Source organism: Octopus bimaculoides, chromosome 16 (genome assembly GCF_046866305.1).
Source record: "Octopus bimaculoides isolate indiv1 chromosome 16, ASM4686630v1, whole genome shotgun sequence".
Taxonomy (NCBI): domain Eukaryota; kingdom Metazoa; phylum Mollusca; class Cephalopoda; order Octopoda; family Octopodidae; genus Octopus; species Octopus bimaculoides.
Genome location: NC_142943.1, coordinates 45,722,397 through 45,735,806, shown reverse-complemented (window position 1 = coordinate 45,735,806; position 13,410 = coordinate 45,722,397). Strand labels below are relative to the sequence as shown.

General features: G+C 32.7%; 1 protein-coding gene across 50 annotated transcripts in view; it reads left to right on the top strand.

Annotated features, from left to right (window-relative positions):
• LOC106872489 (centaurin-gamma-1A) overlaps positions 1-11,027 on the top strand; it is a 168,006-nt gene extending 156,979 nt beyond the window's left edge. For 24 of the 50 annotated variants that reach the window (XM_089364618.1, XM_089364617.1, XM_089364604.1 and 21 more), the window contains 9 exons: positions 1,180-1,332; positions 1,742-1,815; positions 1,910-1,987; positions 2,571-2,655; positions 3,688-3,805; positions 4,948-5,052; positions 5,280-5,367; positions 6,771-6,938; positions 8,952-9,964. In XM_089364618.1, the coding sequence (XP_089220744.1) occupies positions 1,180-1,332; positions 1,742-1,815; positions 1,910-1,987; positions 2,571-2,655; positions 3,688-3,805; positions 4,948-5,052; positions 5,280-5,367; positions 6,771-6,938; positions 8,952-9,149 (1,067 nt within the window). In that variant the 3' untranslated portion in view covers positions 9,150-9,964. Of the gene's footprint in view, positions 1-1,179; positions 1,333-1,741; positions 1,816-1,909; positions 1,988-2,570; positions 2,656-3,687; positions 3,806-4,947; positions 5,053-5,279; positions 5,368-6,770; positions 6,939-8,951 lie in introns of all 50 variants that reach the window. The other 26 variants (XM_089364619.1, XM_089364615.1, XM_089364612.1 and 23 more) reach the window with 2 other exon arrangements.
• The last annotated feature ends 2,383 nt before the right edge of the window (positions 11,028-13,410 follow it).

Below are 13,410 nucleotides of genomic sequence, written 5' to 3'. Positions count from 1 at the left end.
AAACAAAGAATGAAAGTGTGGCATTGTGTCAATGTTAGAAACATTATTGTCATATTCATCATCATCATCATCATCATCATCATCATTGTTATAATTATGATAAATAATGTTAGAGTTACTAGGAAGTTAAGATTTATTTGATGATTATTTAGCTTAATGCTGTGATGTACTGAAACTGATTCACACCCATCGAATATTTTTATTCTTTTTTTTTTCTTACTGGAAGGAAATCAATGTTATCAAAGCACTGGAAATGACCAATATAGTGCAGCAGTAGGCTTAATATATTCTCCTAAGTTTCCTCCTTCACTCAACTATGTTCAAATCATGTCTCAGTAAAACAAATACAGGTGGTACATACACTGGGATTGAATCAATGCACTCTACACCCACCTCTTACAAATAGGGATATTGTGAGGAATCATTCATATTAATGTTGTCTTCAGTTTATGTGGATACACCTTTGCTTTAGTTGTATGTTTATACTCCATAATACAATACTCGAGTCTAAGTTGTTTACTTTTTATTGATAAAAACCAGTATTTTCTAGGCATTTCTCTCTCTCTCTCTCTCTCTCTCTCTCTCTCCATAAATGTGTGTGTGTGTGTGTGTGTGCATGCCAGTTATATATATATATATATATATATATATATATAGATATATATATATAACTGGCACACCGTAGGTTATTTCAACAAGTGTTGCAGCTCATCTGATGAGTGAAACAACCTGCAAGTGGCTGAGCACTCCACAGACACATTCACTCTTAATGTAGTTCTATGGGAGCTTCATTGTAACACAGAATGTGACAAGGCTGACCCTTTGTAATTACAACTCATTTTTGCCAGCTGAGTGGACTGGATCAACAGAAATAAAGTATCTTGAACAAGGACACAATGTGCTACTAGGAATTGAACTCATGGCCTTACAGTCATGAGCTGAATGCCCCAACCACTATGCCACTTGCCTCTTCATTTATGATCTACTACTTCTTCAACAACTTTTATCAGTTTTGTTATTCTTCATCTGCCATTGGACTGTTTTCCTAATCCTCTCTTCTGTGAAATCTCATACTTTCTGCAGAACTTTCTAGATATGTAAAACGGAAACAGAAATGTTAGAATGATGTATTAATAGAAATGTTTCAGACTTCATTTTTTTTTTTTTTTCTCTTTTCAGGAATTCCAAACGGCAATGCTGGGGATTCCTTTTTATCAAAATCAGGTGATAATAAAAATATAGGGTCAAAAACGGAAACTCCTAATGTGAAGAAACGACATAGACGAGCAAAAAGTGGAGGCCTTAAAAGTATTGATCCTAGTCAGTTAGACGGTAAGTTTTAACAACCCCTTGCTCTTTTGCCGAACCGCTAAGTTACGGGGACATCTTCCTCCTTTTTCTTTCCCAGCTTCATTTCTCAAATTTCTGATGCTTAAACTCTATATTCTTCATCTCATCTTCATTTAATATGCATTTAATGAGATTATATGACCAAGACTTTGCTGTTTGAAGCAAAAGGATTTACTAAATCATTATTAATTTTTGACAATTTAATATTTTAAATCCTTTCTCTGATAATGACCAAATAGTGATCTCCAACCCTTCAAACCTATCCCAATCTGAGACAGAAAGAAATATTATTATGTTCTTTTCAATGTTTGTTGTGGCCTCATGTGAACATAAAAAAAAAAGTGATTGATAAAACAGTGATGATAATTTTTTTTTTTTTTTTTGCCCCCAGATTCTGATGGTTATGAATTTATCATTGTTTCACTTGATAGCAAGCAATGGCATTTCGAAGCTCAGAGTGTAGAGGTATGGTTGATAGTTTAATTGTTCTTTTGATTGTGTAATATTTTTCTTGTGTTTAATTACAGATTTTATGTGTTATTTCATTCATTGTTTGTAGGAACGTGATGAATGGGTGAGTGCTATTGAACAACAGATCCTGTCCAGTCTCCAGGCAAATGAAAGCTGTAAGGCAAAGGTAATTAAATCTATGGTTGCTCGTTAAAGACAGTTGAACTACATTTCCATTATCAATAAATTAAAATAAAGATTTTCTTTTTTTTTTTTTTGTTGTTGTTTTCCTTCTTAAGACTTCATTTTGTTGTATCAATTGATATTTAATTCATGTCTTTAAGAGAATCAGTGTCAAAGTCTATCCAAATTTCTTGTAATTATCATAGTCTTAAGGAATTGTTTGAAATCATTGCAGTGATATTGTTGAATGAAATAATGTTTGTAGCAAGAATTTTCTGCCCATGTCATTTTACTTGTTAATTTTAAAATTGAAATTAAAAAAAAAATTCAAATAACATCTAACAGTTTATTTGGATTAAATGACTTTGTTTTACTATGACCCAAGTCATATACTAGCAGCATCATGAAGTTCTTTATGACTACCTTGCTTTGTTCTATAGGGTATCTTTTCTCTGTCTGCCTATCCTCTTTTCTCCTTATATGGATATAATCACATTCTTTTAGGCTTCAATTATCTTTCTTTTTCCCTAGGATTTGATTTGATTGATGTTTTCCATTGAACTGTTGTTTGTTGTTTTCTGCTTCAGAATACCAGTGCAACTGACCCAGCCAGTATTCAGGCTATTCGCAATGTGCGAGGAAATAACTGCTGTACAGATTGTGGAGCAACCAGTAAGTAAAATTTCTTTTACTTGTTTTGAATTTAGTGTAAAAAGTTGACAGAATGAGATGAATTAGTTGGCTGTGAAGAAGCGGGGAAATTCTTACTATTCCAGTCTGAGAAAGATTAGATATATCCTGAATGTGTTTCATCTTTGTCTGATGAAGAGGCCTAACTAAAACATTGATCTTCGTTATGTCAAATTAATTTATTAATTCTTTTGTCTTTAATATTTGCTGAAACAAACCTTCGCTAACTCTGCTGTTTCACTTTGAATTAAGTATAATTTAATTGCTCATCATTTTGTAGCTAATAAGGTAACCACATCTTTTTCTTTGTATATATTGTATGTCTCTTGATTAAAAGAGAATCCTGCATTTACAGTGTAATTCAGTGTGTCTCCAATCATCTCACTGGATTTGCTATTTTTATTTTCAAGCAGAGGATAAGACTTTCAAAACAATAAGAGACATTTAAAAATGTCCCCAAAATTTAGAATTATTATGAATTCAGCATTTTTATATAATTTTAAGGTTTCCGATATAGAAACTATTTGAATAAAATATAACATTGTGCTTTTAACCCTTTAGCATTTAAACCAGCTATATCTGGCCCAAATATTCTACCTATTTTGTGTTTAAACTAGCCAGGTTCAGCCTATCACACCTACCCAACAATGTCCTACTAAAGATAAACAGTTGTATCATTGAAATCTCAAAGCTATGAGACAATCCAGGATTGATTCAAAACTATGCGAATGAATAAACATTACATTTGATAGAGTAATATGAATGCTGAAGGGTTAAATATATATTTGTTGATCTTGGTTAATTGTAGATGCTTTCCATCTTGTAGACCCACAGTCTAAAAGGTAGCGAAACAAAATCTTTGATGGCAGCTATTCACTTTTGACCATTATTGTGTTTGTGTTTATGTAATCAATACCTTTAATTAACTTTATGCTAATAAAAGAAATAATATGTTACTCGTATGAAATTGTATTTCTTATAACTGCAAATATCTTGATGGAATTTTTTTTATAGATCCTGACTGGGCCAGTATAAATCTTGGTGCTCTTATATGCATTGAATGCTCAGGAATTCATCGGAACCTTGGAACCCACCTCTCTCGAGTACGGTCACTTGATCTAGATGAATGGCCGTAAGTATAGCTTTGTATTGTATTTTTAAATGACTCTAAAAAATGTTTGTATATAATTTCAAGATTAGCAATCAGGTTAACTGTTTTAGAAGAATAAAAACAACTTGGAAAAAGTTCCGGGAGCTATTACCTCTGTTCATAACACGTTTTGTCTTCAAATGGAAGGACAGCTTGTATGATGCTTGTATTATGAAGTGCTTTATTGCCTAGTAGAGAGACATGGGCTCTGAATGCAGAGGATTAGAAAAGACTTGGAAAAAAAAAAAAAACTAAATTATGTTAGTGAGTATGAGTAACAAAGTATAAATATACTGAGAGAAAACTAAATACAAGAGAAATCAGATGTAGTGTGCAAAAGACTGAAATGATGTGGACATGTATAAGGAAAATAGCAGTCATATATAGAAGTGTGAAGAACTCAGAGACAATGGAACTTGTGGAAGGATGAAACTAAAGAAGACTTTGAGGCAAAATCAAGAAGGCTGATCTCAGAGTGTGCTGCATCTCATGAAAGAATTGACAAACAACTACAACAATTGGCACGGTTAGACCCAGCCACCTCTGCAAGCAAAACATTTAAATGGTTGTAGTGATGGTGGCAGACACCATCATATCACAATGCAAAATGTCCAGCTGCTAAGAAATTCTCTTGCTTTTTGACTGTTCATCATTTCTCTTCATTTATTTGACTTGTATTACTAACATGCTAAACGATCCTTAACTTCATAACCTTAATGCAAAGCTAGCCTCTACTTCCATTTCTTTTTTGCAATTTCTAAGCTAAGAAACTTCTAGTTTTTTTTTTTTGTTCTTTTTTTAATCATTCATCACTGTTTACATCCATCTTACTTGTATTATTAACTTGCTCATCTTTTGATTTCCCTGTGGCAAAGCTAGCCATTTTCTTTTCTTCCATTTCACTATTGTCCTTTCTATTCCCTTGTGGCAAAGCCAACCAACTTTTATATTTGTGTGTGTGTGTGTGTGTGTGTGTGTGTGTGTGTGCACGCACCTTCTCACAGAGTTATTCATTTAACACTTTATTAGTTATATAAAACTATTCTGTTAATAAACTGTATACTTTAACCATCAAAACACACAGCTACAACAATGGAGTAAAAAGTATTTTATTTGTGTTGCAGAGTTGAACATATTCAAGTTATGACCTCTATTGGCAACATTATAGTGAATTCTGTATGGGAAGCAAGTCTCAAAGGTCGATCCAAACCTGGTGTAAATGCCTCTCGGTAAGAAAAATAAACAGTTTACTAAATATTTGTTTTATTCTAATTGGTTTTAATTTTCTCATCAGTTTAACAATTGTGGAATTATATATATCTCGATAATGTTATTTATATATTTTTTTAAATGGCTATATTGCAAAAGGATTATTATTACAGTTCTAAAATTGTGATTTATCAATCTTTATTTGCTAAAATTGCTACTCAAGGAGGTCTTTGATTTCTTTTTTCAGAGAGGACAGAGAAAAGTGGATTCGAGCCAAATATGAGTGCAAAGAATTTCTCCCGCCCCCACCCTATGTTGATATCCCCCTCAATCAGGTGTGTTTTATATCTAATTAGTGAAATTTTAAAATTTCTTTGTATTATTTACAGATGAATTTGTTAAGTTGGTTTCTTCTGATTTGGCTTAGGAAGCAGGAGAATAAAGAGTGGTAGGCATATTCCCTTTGTAGGCCTTCCTAGACTTGCAAAGATGATGAAATTGATCTTTTGTCTAAACAGATGGAGGTTGATGCCTGTCTAGAGGATCACAGTTATTGAAAGATGTTTAATATGCAGATTTAGAGTAAGGATGACAAGAAGCGGATTACTAGCAACCTTGGATGATCTTGGACTGTGACAGTTCACAGTTTATTTCAGAGGAGCTAGAATGTTGTAGTAGAAGTAACAAGTTAGTTCTGAAATAATTATCGTTTTTAACCATCAACGTTAAAGTTATATATCTCAGCACAGAATCTATTATGTGAAATAGCAGCCATTAGAACCTATACATTTTTGACAATAAGGAACAAGTCTATTTATTTTGATAGCATAGAATTTTGAAATAATGGAACTGATGAATTCTAATGCATTTTGAGCCAATGTTTGATTGTTGAAGACTTAATTTTGCCAGAAGTTATTGAGATGCTTGAAGAAAATGATATTTGGTGAGAAACGTCTGGAACAAGCTGGCTGAAGTACAAAAGGCAAACTATAGGTGGCTTATTTCAGAAATGTTAGTTTGTGTGATAGTGTACGTTGAGTGAATAGGGGAGAATGAGCTGAATGTACAGTGCTGAATTAACCATTGAGCCCATGCTTTGGGCTTCGAGGGAAGGGGCAACACTACAAAAATAGTAAATGGTTTGGGGCACAAAAGAAATCACTTTAAATTTGCTGAAATAATATTTGAAGTGGTTTATATGATATGAAATATAATTTTGAAGTGTTCATGGTATCATAATGAGGATCTGATCAAAGACTTTGCAATTCGAAAAAGTAGGAGGAAACTTTTCAAATATAAAGAAAGTGAAAGTATATCTTTTTGTTAGTTTTGTTTCATTTTGGAAAATAATATATTTTATGGTTTATTATTGGTTATATTTTGAATTCCATATATATGGGGGGCACCAAAATTTTTTAAGTGCTTAGGGCCTCTATGAGTTTTAATCCAGCCCTTATGAATATATTAGTGGGGATGATGCTAGGAACATCAGGAAGGCTAACTTCAGAGGAGGTTGTCACTTTGTTAATTCATTATTTTGCTTCAGTCTGCAACCAAAGCTTTAATCTGAAATAATTTTGTTTTTGTGTTTTCATTGTTTGTTATATTTTAACATTTGTGAATAAAATAATTTAAAAACTAAAAAATACACCAAAAATATTTCTACAATTTAAATATTCCTTGCTAATCTTTGATTAATTGTTTTTACATTAATTTTTTTTTTTTAATCCCATTACAGCAATTGATAGATGCCTTAGTCCGAGAAGATATTAGAAACATTATCTTGCTTTTGGGACATGCACGAGCTGAGGATATCAATGCCCCCTATAGCAAAGATGATGGACGTACAGCTTTGCATATAGCGGCTGCTTTAGGCAATGTCGTTTTTGTCCAACTACTTCTTTGGGTAAGCTTACTCAGTTGTGTTATTATTATTATTATTATTATTATTATTATAATGTTTCACTGCCAGTTGACTGTTGTGTAGTTATCTCAAGAGGCATTATCACCATCATCATCATCATCATCATGTCCACCTTTGCATACTTGCATGAATCAGACAAAACTTGTTAAGTTAGATTTATTGACTGCTGGATGCTCTTCCTGTTGCCAACCCTCACTTCTTTCTATTTCCTTTAATCCTTCAAACAATAAAAAACTCTATGTAGGCATGGCTATGTGGTAAGAAGCTTTCTTTCCAACCACATGGTCCTGGGTTCAGTCCCCCTGCGTGGCACCTAGCACAAGTGTTTTCTACTATAGCCTCATGCCAGCCAAAGCCTTGTGAGTGGATCTGGAAGAAGCCTGTCATATATGTGTGTGTTTCTGTGTTTGTTCCCCACCCCCATCCCCATCCCCCACTTTTCAACAACTAGTGTTAATGTGTTTAAGTCTCCGTAACTTAGCATTTCGGCAACAGAGACTGCTAGAATCAGTACCAGGCTTTAAGAAATATGTCCTGGGGTCAATTTGTTTGACTAAAACCCTTCAAAGTGGTGTTCCAGCATGGCCACAGTGAAAGGTGACTGAAACAAGTAAAAGATAAAAGAACTCAATGGCTGGACATATTTTCGCATTATTTGTATGGCATTGATCTTGCTTACAATTAGTGTAAAGGGAAAGAGACAAACTCACACACACACACACACACACACACATATGATGAGCTTCTTCCAATTCTCTGCTTGCTGGACATTGGTCACCGGCAACTATAGACATCACTCAACAATATCCATGCTGTGGAAGTGGTCCCACATGCTTCTCAAGCAAACTTCTCAATTACCCAGCCATGTCTGTCCTTGTATATCTAGAGAAAATGTTACTAAATCCTAGAAAGAAAGAAAGAAAGAAAGAAAGAGATACTGAGCTGTATTAGTAATGTTGCATGCAATGTTGGTTATGAAATAATATTGCTTGTTTAATGATGCAACAATTACTGAGAATATATTTGCTGCTTTGGACAGTTCTATATAGAATGAAATTTGAACAGTTCAAAAAGAAGAAAAAAAGAAACCCATAAAAATTGTGACAAAAGGAAATTACACTTGCTGTACAATTTCTGTGTAAATCTCTTGTGAGACAGACTTGCATCTACAGAAATGTAAATGTTTGTTTTGAAAAAAAATGGAACTGTGCAATGGTGAGAAAGAAATGCAAGTCTAGAAGCTGTTGGGGGTGGAGGTGGGGGACTGAAGATAAAATTCTTATGAAAACCGAAACAAAAGATAAATTGAATGAAAAATAGAAATGGTGATAATGTAATAAGATGACTTTGGCAATCCAAGAGGCTGAAGATATAAAAAAGAAAAAGAATGAAAAATTATTAAATTTTTTAGCAATCTTAGGATTTGTTTAATTTTTATGAAATAAAGCTTAAGCATTATTACTAAAACAAATTTTACATAGAATTTTAGCCTTCTTTTAGGAGTCTCTAGATGCTGACATGGCCAAATAGTTGAGAAATTCACTTTATAATAATGATGAGGTCCCATGTTTAATAAAACTACTTGGTATCTTGTACAAAGGTATTTTACCATAGTCTTTAGTGAAGCCAAGCCTTGTAAGTGAAATTAGTTCAGTGGAAACTATGTTGAAGCCCATTAGGTGGACTGTATCTGTAATTGAAAGGCCCGACGTATCGGCTCTTTTAATCTAACAGCTGAGTCCTCGTTTATTGTCATCAACAGTCCATCATTATCATCATCATCGTTATAATTCCATTTACAGCTATCCTACTTTATAGGAATATAAATCTATTTTATTGATACCAGATTTTGATTCCATCTGTTGTATAAAAAAATGTCAAGACAAATTATTTTCACACATATAATGCATTTGTTTGTTAAAGAATTTGGAAGCAAATCTAACATTTCACTCTTAAATGTTTCTAATTTTTCTTTTTTTTTTTTTATTTCTTCAGTACAACGCAAATGTCAAAGTGCTGGACCATGAAGGTCGTAATGCATTGTGGTATGCTAGGGGTTCTGGTTCTCCAGAATGTGTCACTCTATTGCTCACAAATGGATGTCCAGAACATCCAACTTTACCACGGCGCCGAGGAAGTGTCCAACCGGGCAAAACCGACATGTTCGACAAGTTACCAGCAAGTGTTATTTAGTTTTCTTCTCATCTGGTGGCAGCTGATAATTTGGCATCAGCGGTTTGAAAGAGAAAATTATCAAGAGACAGTTCCCCACTAGCTATAGGGATCCTGAGTGGGATAAAAAATGTCTGATTACACTGCAGTTGCTTTTCTAAGAGAGACATTATGTTGAGCTGATTGATTGGTCACCTGTAGCTAGCCTGATGTTTGAACCTGTTAATGAGGCTACTATGTGAAGAGAATGCCAAATCTGTTACAGTATAACTTTGCTCTTCTTTTTCTACTTTTGGGACTAAATTTCTCTGGTAGCAAAGACAGCATGAAGCTTAGCAAATCGGCATGAGCTCATATATTTACCTCATTGAGGCATTCTGTAACTTGCTTAATAGAAAAGATTCTTTTTTTTTTTTTCCCCCCCTCAAAATGGTTAAACTAAAATTGTACATTTGCCATCAACACATTTTTAAATTCATTTCTCATTTTTTTATCATAGACACTCATTGTTTGAATATCACTCGCTTTGGTCAACGGTGATTTGAATTTTTTTGTTTTTTTTTTTTTGTTCTTTTTTTTTTTTTCCTTCTCCTAGCCGAATGTGGTTCAGTCTAATGTGTTATGATGATGATGAAGCTTCAGAAGTTGTAGATTTTGAAATACCACAATTTAAAAAAAAAAAAAATGAAATGAAACCTAGTCAAGGGCAAGGTTTTTTTCTTACCTGTTAAGCTTGTTTTTAAATTGAAAAAGAACAAAAAAATCAGCAACAGCAAAGAGATTAATGACTAAAATCTTTTTTTTTTTTAATAACATTAAAAACTGAATAGAAGCAAGTTGTGTTAAAATGCTTTTTTTTTTTTTTTTTTTTTCACCTGAGATCTTTAGTCTGCTGATAGCATCTCCCCTTCTTAACTCTACATTCGACTCCACCGTCTCATATATGCCATGGTGACCAACAGTGATCAGTAACCTTTACTGCCAAATCAGGTCTAAAGTGCAATTCTAAGCTGCCAAAGCAACTTGTTGGCTTGTGGCTGCAGTGGTTAATAATAATAATAATAATAATAATAGTAATAGTAATACTAATAATAATAATAGGTAATGCAGTCCTGGCTGCAGTGCACTGATTGACATTAAAAGCTTTGACTGATTTTGATCATTTACAGTTACTGCTGCTGCTGCTCTACTACTACTACTCCTAATAATAATAATAATAATAATAATAATAATAATAATAATTCTACTACTACTTCTACTAGGAATATTATTGCTGCTGCTACTATTACTAAAACAACTCTTCCTTCTCCCTCCTCTTCCTCCTCCTCCTCCTCCTCCTATTATTATTATTACTATTATTGTTACTATTATTATTATTATTATTACAATGGTTATGTCTGTCAGTCTGCTTGGTGTGTGCAGGTCTACAGTTCAATATAGCTTCCTTGTCCATGAATCTATTCTGAATCTATTTTAACTGCTTTGTCCATTGGCTGGTTGCCTATTTCTTCCTGAGACATTTTCACTTAACACTGTCACATCTGCTGCTGCTGCTGCTGCTACCATTGTTTGTTAAAAATAAATTCAAAAAAGCAAAAAAAGAAAGAAAAAATGAAGCAAAGAAAAGTTGGAATCAAAAAGATATACTATTTCTTCTTGACCGTTGCTACTGGTTCTACTCTGCCAACTAGCACTTCACTTACGTTGCCTAACAACACCTAACTCTGGTTCTCAGATCTAAAAAATTGATAACTCATCCATTATTTCTCTCGTTTATTGTCCTTATGTTAATTGTAAAAAAAAATGTACTTGATTGTCTTTAGTATTCTGATGGGAAATTGTTTCCAGTCTTAGTGTGTAATATTTTCATTTTAAAGTAAATTAAAAAAGAATTCTGTATTTTTTTTTTTTAATTCTTGTTTTTATATATATTATTATTAACACAGTTTAGGAAATATAAACATAATTGTACATCTCTTGTCATTAATATTTGCATAATAATGTGATACGTTAGTCTCAAGTGGCCAACATCACATCATTCCAATTCCTGCTATTTTCTAGTCAGCTCAACATTTCTCTTGATTTCCATTCTTATTTATTTCAAGAATTCCATTCTGTTTCAGGGTTTTCAAATTGTCATAGACTTCAGTCCAAAGTCTATTTCATTTCCAAGATGTTTATTAGTGGTTTATGATTAAATCATTGAGAAGTTATAGTGTGTTCTGTTTACAATACATGGGAAATCTTGTTGGGTTGGTGGGTGGGCGGGGTGGGGGGGAGGGCAAAGATAAATGGAAACAAAAACAAAATGTTAAAATATTTAAGTTATCTTGCCTCCATTAAATATTTGTTCACAAATTTTGATCTCAGTTATTCATTTGGAATGCCACAAATATCATTCCAACAGTATTATGGTGCCCCTATCTCATCTGCAAGCAGTTAGTTCTTACGTTTCTTTAGCAATGCACTCTGTCCCATCTTCTTAACACATAACTACCTTCCCTTTTATATTGTAGCTTGTACTGCAGCCTGAGTCTAGCATTTCTCTGTGTAAGAGAGAGAGAGAAAGAGAAAAGGAGAGCATATCTGTGTGTATGCGAGTATACTAATATGAATGCATGTATAAATGATGTTCAAATGGACCTAATTCTTGTTTCAAACCCAAGCTTGCTTCCATACTAAACTAATGATAGCCATTCCAAATGTTATAATAACCATACTGTTCAGTTTTAGGTTTGTTTTGTCTTTATTGTTAGTTGTTTGAAAAAAACGGAAGAGGCAGCTCTCAGCTTCTCTTCTATGAAAAAAAAAAACAAATAATAAAAATCACCTTGTCTCAGCTGATTTCCTTTCTCTACAACAGTCAAGCTGTTCTTGCTCCTTAGTTTTATTTATCAGTTTTTATATACACTTGCCTTATCATCATACAACAGGTATGTTGCAATTCTATACTCTTGCCATTTCCTTCACCAATGTGCAGCTTATAGATTTGCTCCAGAGTTTTATTTATTTATTTATTAATTTATTTTTATTTTCCTAAAGTAAAATTCTTTCCTATCATACCGTTATTTTAAAGTTCTGGGAACCAAGTCATCTTTTGCTTCTTTGAGAAACAAGTTCAATTTATGTAAACAACAGCTTTCTCTGCTGCTGCTGTTTTACTTTGTCTTCTTGACCACTCAAAAACTATATTCAATTGTACCAATAATTCATACAGTTTTGTCATATCATTTGCTTTGTATCTTTCTTGACTTTTAATTTATAAACTTTTTCTAAATATTTACCACCAATTAAAGTTTATTCATTTATGTTTCACAATGTTTTACCCACAAAACTGAGTCGTTAATGCTAATTCTCATTTCTCTTCTAACTTCTTCAACATTAACTTTTTCTTTGATTGAAAAAGGTTAACAAAATGAGATCTGTTTCACTAAAACTGATAAAATTATTTCACTGAGTAGATGCCAGAAAAGTGTATTTATATCCGAAAATCTTTGTTGCGATATTTCTCCAACCTTAGCATCTCTCTCTCTACGTTTGTCCGTATGTGTATGTATATATATATATATATATATATATATATATATATATATATATATATATATATATATATATATGTGATATATATATATATATATATACACACACGCATGCTCACACACATACAATACAAAACCTGTTGCAGCATTACTTAAGCAAAGTTGACATAAGTTTGTGTCTGAAAATTTTTTTTACTTAATTTGTAGTTAGTTTAAATCTTAAATCTCTTTTTCTTTTCTTTTTTTTTTTTACATCAACATCCTCATCATAACAATTCTGTTTTATCTTAGCAATTAATATTAATGTCAGGAATAATAGTAGTAAGTCATATCTTCATTGATATTTTTATTTCTGGAAAAGTGAATTGATTATAAATGTAGCTATGTTTTTGGCAAAAAATGATAACTGAAGATTAATTACCATGATTTATGTTTAAAGTGAGATACTGAATATTGTTGATAAAGTAACTGTTTACTGGGAAAGTTTTGTTGCTAACCATACTTTAAAATTTTTTCCTGAAGGAGATTATTTCTCTATATTTGATCAATTGATGAAGTAAAAAGATTTAATGTTAGGAATCAGGTAGATTTTTGCCTTTCATCCCTTCTCACATTGATACCATAATTAATGGATAAAGTAACACGTGGTCAATGGAATTGACTAAAACCCATGAAGGTGCGGTACCAGCATGGCCACAGTCCAAAGACTAAAACTAATAGAAAGAATAGTACTGCCTCTTCTA